This window comes from Mastigoproctus giganteus, chromosome 1 (assembly GCF_048544385.1).
Source record: "Mastigoproctus giganteus isolate SK-2022 chromosome 1, ASM4854438v1, whole genome shotgun sequence".
Lineage (NCBI taxonomy): Eukaryota > Metazoa > Arthropoda > Arachnida > Uropygi > Thelyphonidae > Mastigoproctus > Mastigoproctus giganteus.
Window position 1 is genome coordinate 154,708,617 of NC_143575.1, and position 27,487 is coordinate 154,736,103.

The 27,487-nt window shown below is 36.9% G+C and overlaps 1 protein-coding gene across 6 annotated transcripts in view; it reads right to left on the reverse strand.

The window, feature by feature from the left end:
- Positions 1-27,487, reverse strand: part of LOC150091205 (voltage-dependent calcium channel subunit alpha-2/delta-3-like) — a 1,918,419-nt gene that overhangs the window by 1,087,066 nt on the left and 803,866 nt on the right. For all 6 annotated transcript variants that reach the window (XM_090374703.1, XM_090374689.1, XM_090374699.1 and 3 more), the window contains exons 14-15: positions 20,562-20,645; positions 15,546-15,791 (exon numbers count right to left, since the gene is read on the reverse strand). In XM_090374703.1, coding sequence (XP_090230829.1) covers positions 15,546-15,791; positions 20,562-20,645 — 330 coding nt within the window. The remainder of the gene's footprint in view (positions 1-15,545; positions 15,792-20,561; positions 20,646-27,487) is intronic.

Consider the following 27,487-nt stretch of genomic DNA (forward strand, 5'->3'; position numbering starts at 1 on the left):
TTAAACCTTATGACTTATTGTAAAATTCTCATGATGTAAATACATATAAGAATCATAACAGTCTGTCACAAGCATTTCCAAAACTTCACCAGAAATAGATCTGATTTTTTTTTTTTTTTTTTTGCTTGTTTGAATATTTTCTGACCCTCAGCAACACTAAATGGAATTATTAAAATACAATTGACTGATTCAGTGATTTGTTGTTTAATGACGCATTGGCAGCTGAGACTATAATGCGGCAAGTCAAATTTAACCGAATACTAAACATTTTGGTAGCCTATAACTAGGCTACCACATCAAGAAAGTAAATATGTACAAAGGTATAAAGTTCAGTAAATTCATACAAAACATAAAACTTAAATCTATGTATATAAGTTAATCAAGTGTAAAAAGTTAAAAACATCAGACATGTCTCTGTCACCTATAATCTAAGTGACAATAAATGGTTCAGTCAGATTATTAAAAGCGGTAAAACACAAGCATCTTGATTCTATAAAAAGAGGACATTTTATAAAAATGAGATGGACAGTAAAACAGCATTACACATCTCATATATAGGTGAGTCATCTGCCCTCAGGAATGTGTTAGATGACTATGACCTATGTGGAGTCAAGAAAGAACAACTTACTCTCATCGGATCCTGCATAGACTCGACTGCCATTGCATGATTACAGGCTTAATGTGATGTAGTTTATTTGTGGTCTGTCCATGCCAAGAATCTTGCCATTGGGAATGTACTGCAGGATCATCTAGACAAGACTTCAGTTATAACTCAGAAACAGCCTGGGTTTGTTAACGGGAAGTCTTGTCTGACCAATTTGATTGGATACTATTATGTGATCATAAAGGAACTGGTTCCAAACAATTTTGATATCATATATATGGATCTTAGAAAGGCTTTTGATACTGTTGCACATCGAAGACTGCTGCACATTTTTTTTATTTTTTTTATGAAAACGGCAAACATGAGAGGTATTAGAATCTATAGTACTTAGTACCATGCTTGGGTTGGAGGTTGAGAAGACAAAAGAAGATATTTGTTGATATTAGACTTGAATTTCGGCAGACTATAATTTTCAGGAAATACGTACGAAGGAAGGTTGTTTCAGAAAATGGCAGTTGAATGAATAAATGAGGAAGATGAAAAGTTGGTTCTGTGAGTTCGAAGTTGGACAGTAAATGGATGTTGGCTGGTGGCAGCACGTGTTCGGACTGTTTTGAAAGAGAGAGCAGTAATTATAGAAACCAATTAAGAAAACCAATGCCCTTGGAAGTATCTGTAGAAAAGGCATGCAGCAGAAACAGTACGTCTATGAGACAGCGAGTGGAGAGACTCTGTTAGAGATGAATCATTAATTAACCTAACTGCCCTCTTCTGAATGGAATCAAGAAGCCTGAGAGAGGTTTTGGGGACACCACCCCAGATGTGGGAACAATATTCAATGGTAGGGTGGATTTGCGATTTATACAGAGATAGCAGCTATTTGGAAGAAAAGTAACGCCGAGATGAAAAGAGAGAACCAAGTTTTTTAGATGCAGAGGAAGCAATATTTGTAATGTGCTTGTGCCAAGAGAGATTAGAAGTCAGGGTAATCCCCAAAAGACATATATCATCTTGCCTAGAAATCGGAGTGTCACCAAAGATAAGCATAGGAGCAGAAGAATCCTTTTTGCGAGATATAAGACAAGACTGAGTTTTAGAAGGGTTGAAATCAACTAGGTTGTCTTTGTCCCACTGAAGAATTACCTGGAGATTGGCATTTAAGGAATTGATAGCAGATATTCAAGAAGTTGAAGCTGATTGAGCTGGGCAAGGTTTCTCAAAATGGAGAGTGGAATGCAATGTGCTATCATGGGCAAACCTTTGAATAGGATTTCCAGTCAGTGGAAGAAGGTCATTATTATACAAGAGGAAAAAGGTGGGGGAAAAGAACTGAACCTTGGGGGACACCAGCATTAGTGGAGAAGTTAGAAGACAGAGAGCCATCTACCATCACCCTCAGTGAGCAGTCAGAGAAAAAACTGGATAACCAATTATAAAAAACAGTTGGAAAACCATAAGATGGAAGCTTGTTTAGAAAACCTTTATGGCAAACACGATCAAAAGCCTTTGAGATGTCAAGAGCAACTGCTTGTGTTTCACCAAACGTTTCCATTGAATTTGTCCATAAATGGGTAACATAACCCAGAATATCACCAGTGGATCAACACTGACGGGAACCATACTGGTGATCGTTGATCAGATGGAAGGTTTCTAAGTAGTTTAAGAGTTGGCGGTTAATTGATTTCTCCATTACTTTAGAAAGAGTAGAAATAATTGCAATGGGATGATAATTGGATGGGAGGGATTTGTCACTCTTTTTAGGAACTGGCTGGATATGAGCAAATTTCCAAGCAGAAGGAAAAACACCTTTGGAATAAGAAAGTGAAAAAAGCAGCAAAGAACAAGAGTAATTTCAGAAGTACAGGTTTTGAGCACAATTGGAGAAATACCAATAGGACCTGGAGCTTTCTTAGCATCAAGATTTGTCAAAATCCTTCTGATGTCCTTTTGATGGAAGACCACAGGAGGCATTGAACAGAGCGTGTTGGGAATGGTGGGAGGTACCAGGATCATTAATACAGAAGTTGGAAGAAAAATGGGATGCTAGCAGGTCAGCTTTATTCTTGGCAGAAGTGACAACAGAACCAGCTGGTTTTGACAGAGGTGGGAGCACAGATGGGAAAAAAGTTGCGGCCAATAGCTTTTGCAAGAGACCAAAAATGCTTGGCTACCATTAGGGTAAGAAGCAAGTTTTCTACTCTTAGCCTGTTCAAATCTAGTTTGGACTGATTAATAACTGCTTTACAATTGTTGTGAGCTTTGGTGTAGGCAGAAAATGAAACTGAAGATTTGGAAACAAGCCGATTACGATACGCAATTTCTTCTCTTGGACAGCCTTAGCACATTTATTGGAAAACTAAGGTTTAGATAAAGGACAAGATTTTAAAGTGGAGTGTGGAATAAAGGATTCCGTTCCTACTAGAATAATTTCACTGACACGATCTGAGAAAACGTTGACATCAGAAATTTTGAAACAGTAATTTGACCAAGGAAAAGAAATCTCACAAGTCATCCCATTTTGCATTCTTGTAATGCCAAACAATACGAGGTTGGGAATACCCATAAGATAAAGGCTCCATTGGAGAAGAGATAATCACCAAGTTGTGATCTGAGGTGCCTAATGGACCACTCACTTCAACTGTATACTTAGAAGGGTTGTTTGTGAGAAAAAGATCAAGCATGTTGGCTGAATGGTTAGGATTGTTCAGTATTCTTGTAGGTAAATGAACAATCTGTGCAAGGTCACAAGTAATTGCAAAAGTCTCAGCATCTCGACCAGCTGGGTCGGTGTGACTAGAAAACGGAAGCCAGCTGGAGTTGTGAACATTAAAATCACCAAGGAAAATTACCTCACTGTTAGGAAAGTTGGACTGGGGAAAGTCAAGTTGCAAAGAGAGGAAGTCCAAGAGCTCCAAGTGCTTAGTGGAGTTGGGAGAATGGTAGAGACAACACATGAATCTGACCCAATGAGGTAGAGAGATTTTAAGCCAGAGAAGATCGAAAAGAGGAGATTCCAAATTAATGCAAGAGTAGCTAATGGTGTCTTGTCAATGACATACAGGAATTTTTCTGACAGGGAATATCGAAACGGACATATGCACAAGTACCACCTTTGAGGCGGAAGGAATAATACAGCGAATAATTTGGGCAACTGGGATGAGCAGTAGCAGAATCAACCGATAACTGAAATTCTGTCAGAAAAAGTACATGAGGTTTGGCAGACTGCAAGTGAAAATGGACATCGTTGAGATTAGAATTGAGACTACGTATATTTGTGAAATGAACTAGGAAATTGGAGCAGTGTGGCATTGGAGGAAAATTGCTGCTATGGATAAAGGGATGGGTAAGTGATTGTTTGTTTGGTTGGGGATTTTTTTGGCACATGGGCGTCTATGGCCATAATGCGCCAGGATGGGTAAGTGAAAGTAGTAATCAATGGACACTGCTCTTCGTGGATTGATGTTATTAGTGGAGTCCCCCAGGATTCAGTGTTGTATCCATTGTTGTTTTCTGTATTTAATTATGATATTTATGATAGTATATCAGGCCCAAGTTTGCAGACAATACGAAGGTCAGCAGGGATGTTATGACACTGACACTTCGCTGCTGCAACAGGATCTAGAAAAGTTGAGCAGATGGACTGAGCGGTGCCAACTGAAGTTTAACATTGACAAATGTGGTACTACACTGACAGTGGTAGAGAATGAAAAGGACCTGGAGATAATTGTGCAGGAAGATATGAAGTTTGTTTTCTGAGCAGTGCAGATGGTCTGCAAGAGTAGCTAATGGTGTCTTGTCAATGACATACAGGAATTTTTCTAGCAGGGATAACGAAGTGATTATCCCATTGTATAAGGCAATAGTTAGGCCACACCTTGAGTACTGTATATAGGTCTGGAAGCCTCATTTTAAAAAGATATAGAGCTGCTGGAACAAGTACAGAAAAGGACAACAAAGATTAGTGAATGGAACAAAGGGTTGCTCTTACGAAGACAGGCTTAAGTTTTGCAAATTACAGGGTCTGGAGACTAGACACCTGCGAGGTAATCTTATTGAGGTATATAAAGCCTTGAATGGTTTGAGCATGCTCAATGCTGATGGGATTCTTCCTCTTGCTCAGAATAATCACCTGAGAGGGCATAAATTCCAATTGAGGAAAGACAGTAGTAGAATAGATGTGCAGAAGTTTGCCTTTAGCCAGCGGGTGATTGATTGCTGGAACAAACTTCCATCTGTCATTGTAAAAGTTGATAGCTTAAATAGATTCAAAGCAGAACTAGACAAGCATTTGGAACGAGTGGATGGGTGAAACAAGAATGTGTTTTTTTTTTTTTTGTTTTTTTTGGCTAATGCTATATAAGCTTGCTTTCTTGCATTATGTGCCTTTACTGAGTTAATGCTTCTTTAGAGCACATTATTTGCCTATAATCTGTATCGGGGACCGACAGGCAATGATTATACAAGGAAATGGCTGATTTGACAATATCAGCTAATTCATTTACCCACAAGAATTTGACCACAGCTAATCCTTTTCCACGAATTAGCTGTGGTCAAATTCTGATTCCACAAGAGAAAAAAGGATCTGCCGGATCCGGGCACATGATCGGATGAGGGTAATACCTCATCGATAATAGAGCCAGTAACACACTTAATAAGTAACTATAAATCATATACCTTTGGTAATCACTGTTTATAATGTAATCAAGGTTTTGTATTGCATTCAACTCTGCCATATAAATGCCAGTTTCTTGTGGGATCCTATTGGATAACATTTTGTGAGGAAATATAGCAGAAGATTCCACATAAGATTCTGACTTCAAGACATCTGTAGAGACTGGCTGGAAGTCAGAATGCTGTGCTCTATGCAATGCAAATAGTTGCCGGTAGACAGTTAGCATGGGCATGCCAGGGTGGAAGGAATTGCCTTGGTGATTGGGCAACATTGTCTACCATCATGTTTAATTCAGTTAACAGCCCTTGGATCCAAATATCAAATAGTGTGTTGGCAATCCAATGGGTATTGTAGAGATTTTCCTATTGTGGCTCGAAAACTGATGCACACGTGGGATGATTGGGCAGGGACTTCAATGAGAAGGCATACTGTTTAACAGATAGAGATGATTCAACTGCTTCAAATTAGAGGCTTTGGACAGGAGATGTGCAAAATGCTCCAGTGGCTGTCCAGGTGGCCCAATAGTGGACTGGATCTAACCACTGAAGGTTCTCTAGCAGAACCATAAATCTGAGAACCATAATCGAGTTTGAAACAGACAATGGCTCGGTAGAAATGAAGGAGGGTAGAATGATCTGCACCCCATGAAGTTGACAAAAGGGCACGAAGGATGTTAAGCCCTTTAACACTTTGTTTAAGTTAACAAATATGTTGTAGACATGTCAGCTTCTTGTTGAAAATAAGTCCAAGGAATTTGACTTCTGCTACCACTGAAATGTTGTTTTGCCCAAACCTTAAATCTTTGTCAGGATGAAGGTTATGTTTGTGACAGAAGTGTACACAAACAGTCTTCTGTAATGAAAATCTGAACCGATTAGCCAAAGACCAAGATGTAAAGTGATCAATGGTTTTCAGAAGTTGTCTTTCAATGATCCTTGTATATTGGACGAATTACAAAATATAGTAAAATCGTCAACATAGAGGGCATTGTTTACAATGGGTGGAAGTTCTTCTGTAAAAGAGTTTATTTTGGTTGAAAAAGTGTGACACTTAGAACGTATCCTTGTGGGACTCCCTCCTCCTGACAAAACACTTCGAAGAGTGTAGATCCTAAACGGACTTGAAATTGGTGATTCAGCAGAAAGTTTTTAATAAAAAGAGGAAGATTACCCCTAAGACCGAAGTTATCGGGGTCTTGTAATATGCCAGATTGCCAGGCTGTGCTGTACACTTTATCAGTATCAAAGGAAACTGCCACCAAATGCTCGGATTTAATAAAAGCATTACGAACGTACGTTTCAAGTTGGATTAAATGATCCAGAGTGGATGTGTTTCTTTGGAAGCCACACTGTGTCCTGGAAAGCAGGCCATTTGTTTCCAAATACCGTACAAGGCATGCATTAACCATTCTTTCCAAGACCTTGAACAAACAGCACAGCTTGTCAGAGAAATAGGATGATAGTTACTTGGATTTCTCGGATCCTTTCCTGGTTTTAGAAAGGCAAGAATGATTTCCTTTCACCAGAAATCTGGAAACTAGTTGATCAGAAAAATTCTATTAAATAAAATTAAAAGGTAATCCTTACATTGTGGTGAGAGGTGGATTCATAATGGATGTGTCATCTGGCCCCACAGCACTTGCACATGTGAGAAAGAGTGCTACATTTAATGCTTCTTGCGTAAAGGGCTTGCTGTATGGGTTCAAGCCCTTTTGAAGAGAATTTCAATGGATGTTTCTCACATTTCTCTTTCAGGGCCAAAAACTCTGGGGGGGGGAATGATGTTATTGCAGAGATTTTTTCAAATGTTTCCCCTAGAGTATTTGCAACTGCAGTTTGATATACAATTGGACATCCATTGTGCTTTAGGATCACTGAAGAAAGGCTTGGTGGATATTTTCTCTTCATTTTTTTGGATCTTATCCCAGACTACTTTTGAACTAGCACTGGGTTATGGACAACATAAAATGGATCCAAGATTTCCTTTGGCGCTTACATCAGATATAATGTGCTTTTGCATGTGCATGCTTAAATGATATCAAATTTTGAGTTGTGCAATATCAGCGGAATATTCCCCAGGCCTTATTTTGTGCATTTTTTGCTGCTGTGCCTTCTGAATTCCATCAAGATTTGGGAAAAGTGGAAGCCAGCTGGATGTTTTTGGAATTGAAATTGCAGCTCATGGACAATACTTTCTGTGATGTATGTGACTGCATCATTGATGGGCTCTTGACTGACTGTGGAGATGTCAAGATTTGACAGATGTTGAAAGGCATTCCAGTCAGCCTGATCAATCTTCCACCACAGTAAACCACTAGTTAGGGTGGTTATTACAGGGAAGTGATCACTTTCATATGGGTTTTCCTCCACCTCCCGATTAAGCGAAAGGAGGAGAGAAGGGAAGCCGACAGAAAGATCAATGGCAGAAAAAGTATGGGTAGGCATGTGGAAGGTGTTTATTCCCACATTTAGAAGGGAGAGGTCATTGTCAGTGAGCATACTGTGCATTAAAATGCCCAATAAGTAAGAAGGGGGAAGGTAATTGCATAATGAAATTATCAAGGTCTTTCTGGGGGATGTTAATCCCAGGTGGCAAATAAACAGAGCAGACGGTTAATAACAACCCCACTGTAAGGTGAATTGCTACAGCCTCTATGCTAGTACTAAGTTGTAAAGGCTGAAAGGGGATCTGGTTGCTCAAAGGATTGCGACTCCTCCATGAGCATGACCATCCACAATTCTATCCTTACGAATGATGGCAATGTTATGCATGGTGGGGTCATCGTTTGACTTTAAATAAGTCTCCTGTATGCAAAAGCAGACTGGTTTATGCTTCTGCAGGAGTGCCTTGATGTCTTCTGCATTTTGTCGGAATCCACGGCAATTCCATTGTAGGAATTTAGCTATTATTTTGGCTTGGTAGGTGCATCAGGCGGCTTCTGTGGTGCTGAGTCCAAAAATATTTTGTGTCTTGGTTTTATCTTTTTTGGAGAAGTATGGACACTGTCCTGTGTTCATTTCTTTCTCCACAAAGAGTTCCAAGACCGTATCGTCATGTACGTCCTTGGTTTCAACATCCATTTTTTCTTGCCCTGATGTGGGTGGTTCATTTTTCTGTACTGTTAATTTAGTGCTAGCTTTTGGTAATGTTGGAGCACTGGGAGGTACTGATATTGTAGTAGCTGCTGACTGAGATTTCTGTACTGGTTTTTCTGAGCTTAGTAAGTAGCAAGCGATGGGCGTGAATGACTCTTTCAGTGGTACAGTCATTTCCATTTGAGTCCCAATTGAACATCTCTTGGATACCTTTTCAGCATATGTTGCTTTACTGCTACTTACTGGTTTAACTGCTTTCCTGGCCTCCTGGTATGAGCAGGGCTATACTTACACTTCTCAGGGCCCCGACGTGCTAAGCCTTGCGGGGACCCCTTTTAGGATACCAGTCCAAAAAAAACCAAAAAAACTTGCATATATAAATAATATCAAAAATTGTGTTACAAAAATATTACAAAAACATCCATATCTTGTTTGTTGGCAGTAAATAATAGCAGGTGCATTATAAAACAGCAATGCAATAGCTAAATTATGAGTTCATACAATTTATGTGCACAAATATTTTTTCCTTAGCTTTGCCTTGGCAAAAATATCTATTATGTCATTGTAATTAATGCTATTTACTAGTTCAGATTCAATAAATAACAATGGCAAATTACTCATTTTATCTTGAATTAAACTATTTCTCAAACAGTGTTTTACTAGTTTGAGAACAGAAAATGACTCATCCCAACTTGAGTTTGTCACAGGCAATTGTAAGAAATATTTTCAGAATTCTTTCAACATTCAAAAATGTCGATCTAAATCCATCATTAATAATATTGTACATATACTCAATATTTGAAACATTTTCTTCTTTGGCACAGCTACTGTTGTTATGATCAATGCCTTTTTAAATATTAATATATCATTGTTTTAATTACTACTTCATTTAATTTGTTGTTTATTAACATTTGAAATGTTTAATTCAAATGAAATTATAGTAATAGCTTAAAAGTAATATAAATGATAATGATTCAATATAAAAAATTAACACTTGAATCAATTCATATTTTAAGAGCGAGAAAACAAAAAGCTTTCAATAAAGGTAACGTATTCCATAGTCACAATAGATAATGAAACATTACATAGATTTGATATTTAAATTTTCTGTTACAACAGAATCTAAATTTATTAAACTACAAAGTGTACTTTAAGAGAGACAGAACACATACCTATATTTACTTCAGTGTGTGTACTCCTACGTATCACACTTTAACTTTGCACATCAACAATTAAACTAAGTGTTACAGTTTTCAGGTCTCAGCTTATATAGTTTTTCAAATCCATGAGTGGTCCAATTAAAATAGTTTCTGCAGAGTGAATAAAATTTCCATATAGCAAATGAATTTCGAGAGAGAGAGGTTGTGTGTGCATTGTTTGCACCTCTAGCCTTTAGGGAATAGAGCTGCTGCTGTAGAAAGCACAAATTAAGAACTAATATTTACAACCTCCTCTCCCATATACTATACAAGTTGCACTGGTCATTGCTTTTTTGTGTTTATAGCCAGTGAAAAAAGATTAAGGCGTATTCCCGATGAGGATAATATGCCGTGCTCAGCCTGTGTTCTACTGTTACACCCTATTAGAGAATTAGGAGAGAGTGATTTTCCTTTATTCTGGAAATTAATCTGTTCTTTCGGAGAAATGAATCATCCACACTTTCAGTAAATTTCACCTGTCTCTGTTTACAATGTAAACATGGTAGGTACAAGTGGGCCCTAGTTTAGATCAAGGCATTAAAAAAGAAGACATTGCTATAAAAATTTCCGATTGCATGGGGAGCCTCTGCAATTGGAAGCTCCCTGAAGCTAGCTCCTCATGTGCCTATTTATAAGTACAGCCCTGGGTATGAGATGTTCAGTTCTGCCTTTAGTTGTATTTTCTTTTCTCCCTTTCACCTTTGACATGCCCTTGAGTAAGTAGGGTGCTCACCTTGGCAGTTAATGCATGTAGGTTTTGCAGCTTTACATGATGTCATCCCATGGTCCTTGGAACCACATTTTGCACATGTAAAGGGCACCACGACAGGCCATTTGGGAATGTCCATACTTCTTGCACTTGAAGCACCTTAATGGGTTTGGAATGTATGGATCCACTGCACACTATAGATGGACAGCTCTAATTTTGTTGAGAGATATTGGTGTAAGGATGAGGTTCCTAGTTGGAACTAGATTCCCATCCCTATGTACGAACATCCATTTTGTTGCTGTCACTCCTTGGCGTTTTCCTTCTGAACAGATTTCCTCCTCAAACCCTTCAAGTAGATCTCATTCTGAGATAACAACTTGAGATGAGTTCAATGTCTTGTGGGATGTCACTATAATTGGTATTCCGCCAATAGATGTTGCTCAGAGGAGCTGTTCAGAGCTTCTGTCAGTTTTCGTCTCAACAAGGATGTCGCCAGAACAAAGCCATTTAACCGATTTGAGTGAGTCCGCTAGCCTTTCTAAACCTTACTGGATGAAGAAGGGGGACATCTTTGCTATGGGCTTTTCACTTGTGGAATGTACAATCAAGAAAAGGTGTTGGCCTAATGTATCTTCAGTTCTGGGTCTTTTAGCTGAGGAAGCCTTTTCTGTTTCATTAATATAATTTTCTGGTAGGGGTTGTGTTGGGGCACAGAAGGAAAATTTAAAGTATCAGGATTCATAGTTGTTTTTGCTTTTGTTCAGTGTCCAGGCTCCCCACCCACTATGGAGCCCAAAGGGATGCCCACTACCAGGCAAGCAATAAATGCACTCAGGAGTAGAATGCTAGGGCTACCCAAAACACTATACCTACACCCCTGCCAGCCTGAATCTAGTCTCTTGGACCATGAAAGTAAAAAAAAAAAAAAAAAAAAAAGAGAGATAGTAAATACTAAAAAAAAAAAAAGAAGAGTTTCCGGTACTACCCAGTATCATTGAAAGTGTAAAAAAAAATAATAATAATAATTTGAATCACTGTGGCCATGGCATCAACACGGTTGACCCTTTCAGGTGAACCCACTAGCCAACTGATCCTGGTCGAGCCATCCAGGACCACCTGTCTTATCAAATGAAGCAGGGACCAAAGTGGGGGTGTTGAAGCTGTGCCCCTCAAACACCAGGATCCTCCTTTCCGAGTTTCCACGGGTCACAGTGCACTGCAAATGGATTCCATTGATGTTAGCCTGGAACCTAGGCTTTGGGTGTTGGATCCAGTGATGCTAATCTGGAAGACAAGCAGTGTCACTGGAAGGCCCTCCCCTCACCACATACAGGTGCCCACATCAAGGGGATTAAAATACAAGCAATGTGAAGTGGAATTATTAAAATACAAAGGATGACTTGTGATAACTTGTTATACAGCTATTTCACTTCCTTGTGCAACTGTCAGTTCTTCAACCAAGGACCACTGCACGTCTTTCTTCTGTCATAATAGTTTGGTATGTTCTCACAGTAATGCAGAGTATCTATTTTTTTATTTATTTATTTATTTATTTTTATTACCCTCGATGATACTGGGAAGTACCAGAAACACTCTCTTTTCTTTTTCTTTCTTTTTTTTTTTTTTTTTTAGTGCAAAATTGATTCATTTCAATTTGGTTCAAAAATCTTTTTTTCTCAATAACAACATTATTACATCACAAAGTGATTCTACAAATACAATTATATTTTTAGTCAGAGTTAAATAATACCTAATTTATTGCTTTCAATAAATTAGTTATCATTTAACATGCTATCTATGAATTCTGTTTTGTGGTTAGCACATTTTCATATGCTTTAAGGAAAACATGCTTTGGTCTTGGGAATTCATGACAGGAAGTCGCTGGCCAGCAAATTAAGTCTGCCAAATTTATTCACTGAAATGAATTATAATCCAGTGACTTCCAGTTACTGTCTTACTAATCTAATATTAAAAGTAGCAGGAGCTTCTTTTTTAAGTAAGAGGAAAGCAAATTAAATTTTTTTAATCCCATCCTGCACTAGAAATTACAATCCACTGACAACACACTTTTTATATTAAAATACGGCCATAGGATCATTTACCAGTACAGTATGATTTCAAACATTAGTTTACCTAGAATTTTTCTTTCTGTGATTTTTTTTATGGGTTGTCTGTTAGACAATAACTGCTAAACATCAGTTTTCTTTATAATAATGGTGGTATTGTTCAGACTTGGCTACAAGAGTATTTCCAAAGCTTCCCCAGAAAGAGAATATCTAAGCAAGTTCCCTCCACACCTGGCTGAATCCTTCACAATCACCATTATTAAGAAGAACTGTCAAAATGGCAAACATGACTTAGGATAATTTATATTTCAAGCTTCCTTGTTTACTAGTCAGTTCTTTCTTTTTTCATTATTATGAAAGAAGACAGAACTGATACTTAATTTTTCAATTTGGTTCAAAAAAACTTATTTTCAGAATAGTGCTACTAGATGGCAAATTGGTTCTCTATAAATGATTATATTTAATATATAAAGTTAAATAATATTTAAATTAAACTTCCAAAAACTCAGTTGCCAACTTGTTACATGAATGAATTTTGCTTAAACTCAGTTGATTTTCAGTTAAGGAAACATGCTTTAGTTTTAGGAATTCATGAAAGTCAGCTGAATAAACTAAGTTCAGCAATTTTACCAAATTTATTCACGAAGTCATACATATTCTGCTCAAAGTTATAAAACTTCTTTGGATTTCTCAGTACACAAATTACACTGACAGCACATGTTAGGTATAGTAGATTTTTCTGCTAACGTTGTGGAACACTACCAATCAGTTCATCATCCACAACCTGTTTTAATGTTCATGACATATTGTCAATTTTTTTTTAAAATCTCACACTGGTATTTTAAGCATTACTGCCTATCTATCTTAAATGATGAATGGAAAATACAGGTATACACTAGCATAACTAACATAATTATTTTAAGTAGTGGTGGTTGGCCAACATAATATTATTATTTTAGTAGCATAGCTGGTAACATAAATAATAATTATTTCAAGTAGTGTTGGTTGACCAACAGCCAATTTTTCTCTAAGGAAGAAAACGGTAAAAGAGAATATGCTGCTACTGCCCAAAAAGTGAGTAACAATATTTTCTGAAATGCCATTTCTTGTTTTATATTTACTTGATGCTTCAACAACACATACCAACACTCTATTGACAGGTTATAAAATGTTGAGTCCATCGATAACTAATATTGATATCTTAAAGAAAACTAAAACAAAAAAAAGCCTATCTGCAATGTTATGAAATATTCAGCCACTTTGAATGGCTGAGCATTTCATAACATTCCGTTTTTCATAGTTTCCACAACATTTCATAACAATCAAAGTTATATTCATAAAATTCATTATGAAATGTTGAATATGAATATAACATTCATTATTCAACCATGCATACACTAGTTCACACTTCAGCAGAGTTTTATATCTCCTCAAGTTATAACCTGTAATGCTTTTCCCTAAATGAAACAAAATGAATGAGTAATTCCTTTTTTTTTTTTTTTTTTAACTGAAAATGTTGTCTTTACTCTTTACTCAAATTCATTTCCCTTAACTTTTATCATCACAACATTTATTAAAAATATAATTTTTAAAAATAGAAAAGGGATAGTGCACCTCTAAAAATAGAGGTGCACTATCCCTTTTCACACTGATCCACTTCTGAGCAAATTAATTGTCTGTACTTGAAAACTGCAGATATTTTTGTTTTTAAATTTTAGTTGGCAATTAACATTGATAAAACAATGACCAAGGTATTATTTGATTTTAATGTTCAGGACTATATCGTTATTTTCTTCATAGCCATTCATTTCTCTACATTTACATTTGAGCATGGTGACAACGCAAATAAGACTATGCCTTAGCATAACATACAATGCTTGCATATTGATAATAGGATAATCCACAGGATTATCCTATTATCAATATGCAAGCAGTCATAAAGCAGAGAAAATCAATGAAGAGGAAGGTTCTACTAGCTTTAGAAAAACAATATAAATTATGCCACTACCAAACTATTGTATTTTATTATGTAAATTCTTGCAAAGGCTTAAGCAAAAAGTGAATCTAAATATACCTCTGGTCCCTAATAAAACTATATAGAGAAAAGTAGCTGCAATTTTATATAATGAATATCATAAATAACTGAAGAACACTGGACGAATGAAAGTATTTTACATTATTTTCAAGTCAATAGTACAGAGAAGTTTAGCTATTAAAATAAAAGTCCCTCTGTGCATTTTGGTGACTTTTTTACACTTCTTAAGTTTTGCAACTTGTATAATTTGCTTTGATATATTACTATGAAGATTAACTAATTACTTAATTAGTTAAGTAATTAGCCAATTACTTAACTAAATAATTAATATTTTATGTATTACTATGAAGGTTAATATTTTCGTAAAATAATTCCAGAAATTTTGTTTCTAAGAGTTTGCTGCTACCAGGTTCAGTACTAGCCTGAAACGGTACCAAATGCAAGAAGCGTTCTATTGTGGTATCAGTACAATAAGGTACCCTTAAACGGTGCCCAGACAAATCTCCACGCTACACCTCCATCGACAGTGACCCTGGCTGATGCCTTTACAGCTGTTACACAGGCTATTTGCTTATTCTTGAAAGGACAAACAGATTTACTCAGATCATCATATTACAATATTAAGGAAATTTGTAGAAGAGAGTCTAAGCAGCATGTAATTGGAGCCAGACTGATGCAAACTGATGTTGTCTTTAGATCAAAAATAAAACAAAATGGATTTCCGATTGACTGCTCTTTAAGCTAAATTATTTGGCAAGTACGAGTATAAATCAATTACCCAAATGATTCACAGAATGGCAAACAAAATTTCATAAAATTATAAATAATGATATTTATAAAAGAAAATATATGAAAATCAAATAGTAAAAATTCAAGTGAATCACATTTTTCTAGATATGACCTAATCATTGCTATCAGTAATAATTATCTGTACTGAAAGCATATAATTCAAAAACCAAAAGACAAAAATATTCTTTATTTTCACTTCCCCTCACCAAAATTTTGTTTTTATGTATTTAAAAAAAAATTTAAAAAAAGGGCCAGAAAAGAAATGTAAAACAAAAATTTTGATATGCAATTCAAAAATTTGAAAAGAACCAAAAAGTTGGGTTTGACACACACACACACTAAAACTCTCAATAAAGCAGTTATTATAATTACTAACTTTTTTCTTCTGAGTCTTTCGAGCCACCTCTGGTTCAGGAATAATATCTGAAAAAGCTGGGCTGTGCACTTGCTCTATTTCAGAAATGTTGCTATTACTAATAGGGATGTCAGGATATGTCTGCATCATTTGAGAGTCCCATAACTCTGCAACCATCTGCCTTTTTTTTTCTCTTTCTTTAACAATCAACTTTCTAATTTTTGCTCTTTCACGTTTTTCCCATAACCAGTCTGATAGCTTCACATCCTAAAATTTTATAAAAACATTTCAACTGGGTGCTCAGAAAAATAATTTATAATAAATAAATAAATTAATTAATTACCTATAGATATGTCAAAAAATACTAGCAAAGATCAAAAAAATGAAGACTGAATTTTGTAAAATGTTTTTGTTTTGAATAATGAGGGGATTAGCCATTAATTCAATATATTTCTTACCCTCAAACTTTGAAGCTAATACAGGGTGTTTATAAATGGTGGGAACACTTTCAGAAATTTATTGCTCAAAGATTAGGACAGATATCAGTGTCATATACATACCTGGTGAAAGAGAAAATGTCAAAGTTTTTTTTTTACATCACATCACTTCACAGAGATTCAATGTGGGAACCACGTGTGACACGACAAATGTCCACACAGTAATCGAACTCTTGACATAACCTGTCCAGCATATCCTGTGTGAAAGTGGCGGTAGCATCTTCAATTCTCTGCTTTAGTTCCTGGATGTCACGTGGCAAAGGTGGTACTGGTACATAAACATGCTCCTTTATGTAGTCCCACAAGAAGAAATCACAAGGAGTTATGTCCGGTGATCTTGGTGGCCATTTCAAGAAACATTCGTCCCTTTCTCCAGCACTTCTGATCAAGCACTTGTGTAGTTCAGTGTTAAGGTAGGCTCGAATGCCATTATGGAAGTGGGGAGTAGGCCCTGTCTTGCTGGTAAATAAAGTCATCACTATCTGCCTGAACTTGAGGCATCAACCATTGCTGCAGCATATCGAGGTAGGATTGCCCAATTACAGTGCCCTCAGCAAAAGAGAAAGATCCATACAGTTTTCAGTGTGAAAGCGCAAAAAACATTCATCTTCAGCAAGTCATGCTCATATGATGCTCTCCGCACTGATTTATTGGGGCTCCTTGTGAATGTCTCTCTCACTCGTTCCGTCTCTTCAGGTTTCTGGGTGCCCGAGATTCGAAAATTGTGTTGGTTGACCTTCCTATTGGCGTGAAATGTGGCCTCATCGCTAAACACCTACACAATTAAAGAAGTCATCATGTTCTTCTGTCAGTCCTTGCAGTTTATAACAAAATTGGAAAAGCTTCTCTTTGTCGTCTTCATTTAACATATGCACCAACTGCAATTTATACGGCTTCATAGAAAGTTTTTTTTTACAAAGAACCTTCCATACTGTCAGGGCTGGCATTTGCAGCTCATATGATGCTCTCCGCACTGATTTATTGGGGCTCCTTGTGAATGTCTCTCTCACTCGTTCCACATTATTAACAGTCACACTAGGCCAGCCACTGCTCTTTCCCAAACACCAGCAACCCATGTTTACAAATTGCTTATGCCACTTGTAAATAGCCTTCTTGGTTGGTGGCTCTTTACTGTACGCACTTCAAAATTTCCATTGAACGTCTGTTGCACATTTGTTCTTATCAAACAATAGCACAGAAAATGCTTTCTCGGAATTGGAAGCCACCATCTTTGAACAAGGCTATGCGTGTGGTAGAGAAACGACAGGTAATGCCAACTGGCGGTGAATGATGGAACTACCCACCTCAGCAGTAACAACTGGAAAACTTTCATGTTTTCTCTTTCACATGGTATAAATAAGTAAATGGTATATCTCTCTTACACCATGTGCAATAAATTATTGAAAGTGTTCCACCATTTATAGACACCCTGTAATTAGAGCTAGAATTCTGACGATTTTAACTTGTGTGGAAGTTCAGGAGCATGGCCATTTGAAATGAGATTGGTCCAAGCCCACATGACTCCTAAACACAGTTAATGATTGTATTTTATTGTGAAAATGATTCCTTGTAAACTCCACTGATCTATTGGTCCTGCCAAGCATAAACAGAACATTTTCTTTCAGGAACATTCCTCAGAATGTTCCTGAAAGAAAATTCCTGAAAAAAAAGAAAGGGCATCAAAATATATTTAAAATTTTTTTTTTGGCAGGCAGGCAGGCTGTGCCATTTTATGAATCTAGCATCAGTTTCCATGGTTACTGATAAGTAAGGCACATGGTTTCTACTTTCTTCTGAATGCCATCTGCTTGGTACTTCTCTTTGATATTTTTTGATATATTATATATTTCTCTCAAACTGTTTACTTTATAGTTAGAGAGCAATTTAAAATTAAAAAAGATGTCATATATAATTTTAATTTAGCATACTCAAATTTGAACATTGTTAATTTGATTTTTTTAAGAACACTAAAAAACATTTTTCATTGCATCTCAGTCTCTTTATTACACTGCCTTAAATTAAAAATGTAGGCTAATCACTGAAACATTACTTAGGTCAGGAAGCTAGCTGCTATATTTCTTTACAATTAATTTACACGACAAATGCTGCTCTTGGTAGAAAAAATAACTGATTTTTTTAAAATAAAGTAATTGCTCCTTATAAATGAGCTTACAGATTTTAGCCAATTTACAAATAAAATTCAAAACAAGTATGGATTTCGGAAGTAAACTAGCAAGTTGCAGGCTAGTCATTTTTATCTTCCTCCAGAGGAAGGCCTTCCATAAGACCAAGAATAAGCAACCTAAACCATCTGAACTAGACCTAACCCATACACCATGTTACCATTGGCAAATTCAACCTTCTACTCACACAGCAGGTGCCAGACAACTGCTTTTATTCCTCCCTCCCATTCCTCTGAATTTGGGAGAAGGATCATATCCTCAAAGGCCCTCATGGCTAGCAGTTTTTATGATCACCGACAAACATTCAAGTCCCACTGAAACAGAAAAAATTGTTATGGTTGGATTTTTTATTATTATTTTTTTTTATACCATGACTTAGTAAATTAGTTTTGGTTTAGGGTTGTATGGATTTTTTATCCCATAAATTCTGGTTTTTCATCCAACAGGCAAACCGACCCTAGAATACTTGTAATTCACAGATATTATAAATTAGCACCTCATGGCCCTAGCTGCCTTGGTACTAATTTTAAGCAAAAAAAAAAAAATATATATATATATGGAAGTTTGTTCCACCAATCAACTACCTGCTGGCTAAAGGCAAATTTCCGGCAGCAGGTAGTTGATTGTTTGAAAACTTCAAATATCTATAGCTGTCGTTATTCAATTTGAATTTATGCCCCTTCAGGTTCATAAACTGAGCAAGAGGAAGAATCCCATCAGAATTGAACCTGCTCAACCCATTCAAGGCCTTATACACCTCAATCAGATCGCCTCACAGGTGCCTAGTCTCCAGATGCTGCAATTTACAGAATTTAAGCCTTTCATGGTAAGACCACCCTTTTGTTGCCATTGCCAATCTTGTTGCCCTTCTCTGTACTCGATCAAGCAACTCTACATCCTTCCTAAAATGAGGCCTCCAGACCTGTGGACAATACTCAAGGCGTGGCCTGACCAATGCCTTATACAAAGGTATAGCCTAAATAAATTTAAGAATTTAAGGCTGAGCTGGACAGGTATTTGAAACAAATGGGAGCTTTTTTTTTTTTTTTTTTGGTTGATGCTGCATAAGCTTGCTTTCTTGCATCATATGCCTCTACTAATGCTAATGCTACTGGATAATTACCTAGTTTTCTCTACTAGCAAAATTTCTGTATACCATTGAAAACATCCCATGACCTGCTCTTGCACCTGCCAGCACTGCTTAGAAAATTTCATATCTGACTGCACAATTACTCCCAGGTCTTTTTCATTTTCTACCATCTTAAGTGTAGTACTACACAGTTGGTACATTTCTCTGGGGTTACATCTACCCATATGCAGTACTTTGCATTTGTCGATATTAAACTTCAGTTGCCACTTCTCAGCCCATCTGCCCAAATTTTCTAGATCCCGTTGCAATAGCACTCTGCCATTACTGTCATTAACACCCCTGCCAACCTTTGTATCATCTGAAAACTTCAACATTAAGCCTGATATACCTTCATCAATATCAATGATAAATATACAAAACAGTTAACACAACCCCACTAATAACATTAGTCCATGAAGAGTAGTGCCATTAGTTACCTCTCTGTCTTCCCCCCACTCAACCACGAAGAGTAGTCCATGAAGAGTAGTGCCATTAGTTACCTCTCTGTCTTCCCCCCCCCCACTCAACCACGAAGAGTAGTCCATGAAGAGTAGTGCCATTAGTTACCTCTCTGTCTTCCCCCCACTCAACCACCCTTTTATCCAGTGTAGCAACTTACCCTTATAATACCATACTGCTCCAATCTGTATAGTAGTCTTCCATGCACAACAGTGTCAAAAGCTTTCCTGAAATCCAAGTATATGATATCAAAATTATTTTTGGCATCCAGTTCCTTTGTAACCACATCATAGTATCCAATCAAATTTGTCAGACACGAATTTCCTTTAACAAACCCATGCTGTGTCTGAATTATTATTTCAGTCTTGTCTAGATGATCTTGCAATGCATCTTTAACCAGTAACTCCATTATTTTCCTCAGAACAGAAATTAAACTAACTGGTCTGCAATTACTCGTGTCACCCTTAGATCCCCCTTTGTGAATTGGGAATATATTTGCATATCTCCAGTCCGCGGGGACTTCACCCGAGTCCAAAGATGCTCTCGTGATTATGGCTAACAGTTTGCTTACTTCCTTTGCTGCCTCCTTTAATATAACTGGATAGAACCCATCCACCCAGGTGCCTTTCTTATGTTTAACTTCAACAATTTTTTCCTACCAAATTTCCAAAGTTTCTACATTATTATATATTGAATAGCATTTAATAAAAATTAATTAAAGCATTATGATTCAGCAAGAACTCAGCTAAGAACATAATTCTTCACTTACATTAATATCAGCATATACTGAAGACCAAATAAATGGGTGAGTACCAGAAAGCACTACTGGCCGACTCATTACAGGAATATATTTCTGAAAAATGCCATACATACAGTTTAGGAAATAATGAGTATTATATAACTGAACACATATTTTCACTTAATCATGCATTTGATAAACTTTTGTTTAACATTAATTTGCAAGTAACTATAAGTTCATCAAAATTGTATACTACAAATTATAAGTAAAATTTGAAGCCTTATTACTTGATTCCAAAATATGCCCAGAGTACAGAGTCACTGAACGGAAACCTTAGATATGGAGATAGCTGTGAATAAATACATAGTAGAACCTGGATAAAAAATTCCCACAAAAGAAGGTTCCCCCAAAAGAAGAATACACAGCGTATTATTATAATGACATTTTCCCACTTAATACGTTTTTTAAATATAGAAATTCTTTATTTTTATATTAGAAACATTAAACAATATATACATTTTGGTAATCAAACAAGTTAGTGCATAGCATCATTTTAATTCTTAGTAAATCACCGAATGGAGGAGACATCCCCCCCCCCCAGGGACAGCCATTGGCTAGAAGGGTGTGAGTTACATTCTACGGTATGAGTATTTGGTAATGAGTTTAATTGACAGAATGTTAAGCAATTAGAAATTCTCAGTTTAAAAATGTTTCTCATAGGCGGTAGAGTAAAATATTTATAAATTCTGAAATAGTACTTAAAAATGATCTTTAACTTATGTATGTGAAGTGATGTACATTTTCATTTTTATTTGTGTAGTTAATATTTCATACCCTTAGGTCATTTTCCTTCTAAGAAGTTTTCTATAGTATATATGGAAAAAAGTATATGTACAAGTATATTAAAAGTAACTTTGCAAAGCTGAACGCCTATAACTCTGCTTTCTACTTAGTAAAATATATACTAAGCAATGAATGAATGCTGGTACTGAACTTTTACTGATGACTAAACTGTCTCAATCTGATTTCAAGAAGTCAAGCAGCATACATCCCAATGAAAGTCAATATTCTGCTATAAACACACAAATATAGCAGTTGCTGCATGATGCATTCTATTCATCAATTCATAAAGTTGCTGGTAATGTCCAATAAACCTAATTTTTAACAAAGACCCAAAAGGGGAAACTTCAGCAGATGTGAAAACACACTGGCGAGAGGACTGGACCATTAATTTGTAAAATTCATATTCAGAAAGAAGAGAGAAAAGAAGGAACGTGCCACCTTGTTGGTGTTGGACTAATTATTTGGGTCCCCTTCAATGATATGAAGAAGAAAAGTTAGACATACAACCCTAGTGATGTCGTTTACTACTATACCAATAGACTGTAATAGTAAAGAAAACAGAGTTAGCATAATAACTGACCCAATGAAAATAAGTGGCGAATTAATGAACCTGCTGGAAAAGATGAAGTCCTCAGTCCTCTTGGCATAGTAAATGAGACATATCATTGACCTTATATATTGAAAATTCTAAGGAAGTTATAAAGGAAAGCCTGTTGAATTTTATACATTTAAAACTGGTTATAAAATTTACACACTCAAAAAAAAAAATAATAAAATAAAAAAAAAAATTCAGTAAAGGACAGAATCATTAATGTCCTTAACCAAAAGTCCTTTGCCTCTATACCAGGGGTGGCCAACGAGTCGATCGCGATCTACCAGTCGATTGCAGATTTAATTTCGGTCGACCACGACAAATTTTAAATATACAGCCATCCCTCAATTTGTGCACCTTGTGCAATGTAATTTTTGAGATGGTAGATCGCGGCACATTTTGAAGGAAAAAAGTAGATCGCATCACAAATTAAGTAGGCCACTCCTGCTCTATACCAAAGAAGATTATTATTTTTGAATCAACTGGTGGCACAGACAAAAATGATTTGTGGTGGGGGACTTGTACATTCTAAAAATATGTATATAATAGAGGGTTCAAATGGCAAATGTGTAAACATTTACTAATGAAAAATTGCAAACAATATGATATTTTTGTGAAAACTGAGGGTATTGTATATATAGTATACAACTGAAAATACAACGAAATCTGACTGAATCTATATTGGTAGTTTTTACAAACAATGTATCTAAAAGATATTTATTGACTAAATGCCTAAGAGTATGAAGGAGTTTACTTATGCATGGGTAATGCACACACATCATTTCTACTACCAGAGTAGTTTTAAAGCATCATTTTAATTATATCTCTTTTCTTTGTTAGTTGTTGGTGCATAGGCTTCTCTGGCCATAATGCACCTCCCAAAGTTTTTGCATTTACTCTGATCCAAGCCTGAGGCAGGATTCGAACCCGCAACCTTTGGGTTGCCAGGCAGGCACTTTACCCACCTGGCTAGCCCAGTCGGCAAATATATCTCATAATTGTGAATACCTTCAAAATGAGTTGTCATGGTATAGCACTATCTCGAATAAGTAACACTTCACCTATGGACAAGACTAATGTTACTTATTCTTGGTGGATATCACCACCCACGCGCCATCATTTTGAAGCTTATTGGCTTTTCATCAGTAGGTGGGCAAGTACCTGGGTTGCAATAGTGGCAACCCAGTTATGAAATGTCCAAGAGCATGAAGGGGTTTACTTATGCATGGGTAATGCACACACATCATTTCTACTACTAAGGCAGTTTTAATGCAATGATACACACTGAGTGATCACTGAATTATGAACACCCCTATGAAAACTGAATGCGAACCACTTACCACGTGAGGTACAAGAGTGCAGAGCTAGTCGGCCTACATAGCATAGATAAGGTGTCAGTGGTTCAGTAGGTAGTAAAATTCCAAACGTGATGGGTAAAAGGAAAGATTTATCGGACTCTGATAAAGGACAGATTGTTGGTGCTCGACGAGCTGGTGCCTCGATTTCCCAAACAGCTGAATTGGTAGGGTGTTCGAGAGCCACAATAGTTAAAGTGTATCAGGACTGGAGTCAAAATGGTCAAACGACCCGATGGCGAAACTGCAAAGGTCAGCTAATGTTAGAGGTGAGCACTGGGTCTGAAGAGTCGTACAGGTGAAAGGCGCAGCACTGTTGAAGAGTTGACTACCCAATAACAACATGTGCCAACCCGGAACAATATCTGGCATGACCATGCATCGCATTCTCGCACATATGGGCTATACCGGCAGACGACCCCTACGGCATCCTCTCCTAACCAGGGTTCATCGGCATAAAAGACTCGCCTGGTGCAAAGAGCATGCAAGTTAGACTTGAGAAGACTGGAAGAAGGTGTGCTGGTCAGACGAGTCATGTTATTTACCCCACACTGTGGATGGTCGTGTATGGATTTGCCGTCAACAATGAGGCTCTTGATCCATCATTCATAGTATCAAAAGTACAGGCCGGTTGTTGTTGTTGTTGTTTGGTTTTTAGGAGCATTAGCAACTAAGGCCATATTGCTCCAGGATATGCGGCGGTCATTCCTTAACCTTTCCGCATCCTCCGTATTTGGTGGTGACGGGGTCGAACCCCGGTCTAATCAAGAAGCGTGTGCTACGCACTGCTGCTCCTTCCCACCTGGCTACGGAGGCGCCGTACAGGCCGGTGGAGGCGGTTGTATGGTGTGGGGCATACAAGTACAAGTTCCTCCACTGGCAGGAACTTGTACCCCTGGTGCATGTGGAATAACGTATCACTGGACCCCACTATTGTCAACTTCTTGCTGACTAGGTACACCCCACTATGTTACACTTTTTCCCGAATGGCAATGGTGTCTTCCAAGATGACAATGCACCAAGCCATCAGGTACTTGTGCAGGAATGGTTTGAGGAACACAGGTCTGACTTCCAGCATATCGACTGGTCCCCAAACTCTGCCGATATCAATCCCACAGAGCACTTGTGGGACACTATGAAAAAACATATCAGGCATCTGGATACACTAATCACCTCCATGCCTGCATTTGCTGACCGCATTATACAGAGCTTGGTTGGCCATATCTCCTGAATGCTTCTGACATCTTGCTGAATCAATGCCACGTCACATAGCTGCTGTACTGAGGGCAAAAGTAGGACCTAAGAAGTATTAGGTAGGTGGTCATAATTCAGTGATTACTCAGTGTATGTTGTAATTATAGAAAGCTATCCCTGGGAGATGAGGAGCATTACATTTTCAGTTTGCCTTCTCTGGGTATGCCTATGGAAGACTTTCAAGACTCATCTTACAAAAAGTACAGGGGTTTTCTGTTTATGCGATAAATGTGTTCCTGAGACCCTTGTGTAAACAGAAATCACGTAAATTGAACAAGATTTTCCCATTCAAATACATGTAAAATAGGGAGGATGCATTCTACCAGTGCCAAAAACAATAAAAAAATAAATAAAAATAAACATATTTAATACCATTAATATTAAGTACAGAAAACAACTTGTTCAAAGAAAACACAATATTCCTGATTTAACAGTTCCCTTGATTTTTTTCTTGTTATCTCTAATGGTGTGTATGATATGGACTCTCTGACATGTTTTCTGCCACTACTTTGATTTGATTTGGGTTTTTATGGTGCAAGGGCAACTAAGGCCATGATGCAACAAGTCCAACTGACACTGTCAAAGCATTATCACCTGCTGTACACTTATAGGTCATTATTAATTTATTAAAATTGCAATATCAAATGAAATATTAATAAATGAAAAAAAACACTTTGTTTAATGTCTATTCAGCATGATTAACAACATCGATTCGGAAAGCAGAGAATACAGTAGCCTACATAGATATTATGCGATGGCTGAGTAATCTGCTAAGCTTGTTCTCACTCAACTTGATTAAAAGTTAATCGAGCAAATAAAATGAATATATCTAAATAGTGGGTTACGTAATTTCAAGTTTGGCACACCAATAAAATGAAAATGTCTAAATACTGAGTCATGTAATTTCGATATTTGCGTAAACAGAGAGCTCACTGTATTAAAATGACTAGGGACCCATTCAATTCCTGTTTTGCTAGATTTTGAGCACATTAATTTTCAAGAAGTGGCATGTTTACAGACTTTTGACAGACAGATCAATGAGTATGGCATTTTTCATTTTCATCCATTACTTAATGAAAAAGTTTATGTTGTTGTTGGTGCATCAGCAACTATGGCTATAATGCACCGATTTCTGACCAGTACATCCTTCTTGTTTGTTTTAATTCTGATAAAAGTTCAGACAAGGTGATATTTATCAACTGACTTTTGGAAAACAAAAACATCATCCATATCCTGACAAAAATCTCCTAGAACATTCTGCATTGTTAATTGATTGCAATTTTTGAAATGTGAGGAAAAAGCAGTTTTTTGTTCTCTTAGATATAGTAAGCATTCTATGACAATATGCTTTACAGTGAGTGGACATGAACAGTTACTGTATTGTGGGGCATCTTCCTTTCTTAAGAGGTAACTGTGTGACCAATGCACAGTCATGCTAGTACAGTTTCTTCTTTTCTATTTCCTCTCAGACTGCACTGCCGTTCTTTGGGTTCTCTCTTTATTTCAAAAAGTTTATTATTTGTTTCTTTTTCCCACATACATTTCCATTGTTCTTTAGAGGTTTGTTGTATAATGCATTTATAATTACCATAGGGTGTCCTGAAATTGTATGACATTGGATTTGAAGCAATTTTGGCAGCTAAATCTGCCTGTTCATTTTCTGGGATTCCAGAATGTCCAGGAATCCAACAAAAAAATCATGCAGTGACCACGTGTATGAATTTCTATTAACTGAACCCAGATTTTCTGTATCAGAGGATGACTGCTGGAGTGTTTACATTGCATACAGTTCACGGCACTTAACAAATTGGTATATATGATGGATTGAGTATATGAGACTTCTTTTATGTTCTCCAGGGCTAATAGGATACCATATAACTCTGCGGTATAAGTACTACATTCTGAGAGGAGAAGATTGCCAATGATAGCATCTGGCAGGACTGCAGCTGTATCAACTTTACTGGCAGCCTTGGATCCATCTGTATATAGCTGTACGTAACTTCTAAGCTGGGTGGAGTGGGACAGATGTATTTGTCTAATGTTAATATCTGGAAGATTATTCTTTCACCATTTCTGAAAATATTTGTCAATATGTATTGTGGGTATTTGTCACAGCAAGTATACTGCAGTATGTTATTCATGTTGGGGCCCCAGCTTGTGTTTTAAGTTTGAAGCCTAATGCCAGATGGTTTATTGAGAAGTGGTTTAGTTTGATAGATGTTTTCCCATTTTGGTCTGAAGGGATATTGCCATATGGGGTGATGTGGAAGGCTGCTGATTTTAGCAGCATAATTTAGGAGAAGAATTTGTTGTCGGAGGTGTAGCAGCAGTTCACGGGCTTCCGTATATAGACTTAAAATTGGAGATGTGCAAAAGGCCCACAGTGCAACTCATAGTGCACTATGATGTATGGGATCGAGCCATTTCATTACACTTGGCCTGGCTGAAGCATATGCAGGAAATGCATAGTATAAATGTAGCAACATGTAATGATCTGCACTCCATGACATAGAGGAGATTACTCTAAGAATATTTAATTTCTTAAGAAAGCTGGTACGAATATATTTTATATGTTCTAGGAAGTTAAATTTTTTATCAAGTATTATACCAAGAAATTGAGTACAGTCAGTCCTCATATAGCACGATAGTTGTGTTCCTAGAAACTCTCGTGCAATGCAAAATCGAGCAATATAAACAACAGGCCCTATGGGAAAAACAGGGTTAGGTCCGACCACCCAAGATTCAACACTAGTAACCAAAACATTTGTAACCAAAACATTACTAAACTCAATAAATAATCGTAATAAAATATGCAAGTATTTCATTACGACTATTACGTAATAAAATATTGCTAATGCTTTTGCTTCTATCATAATCAAACTTGTTTTTTTGTTTGATTTTCTATCCAAACG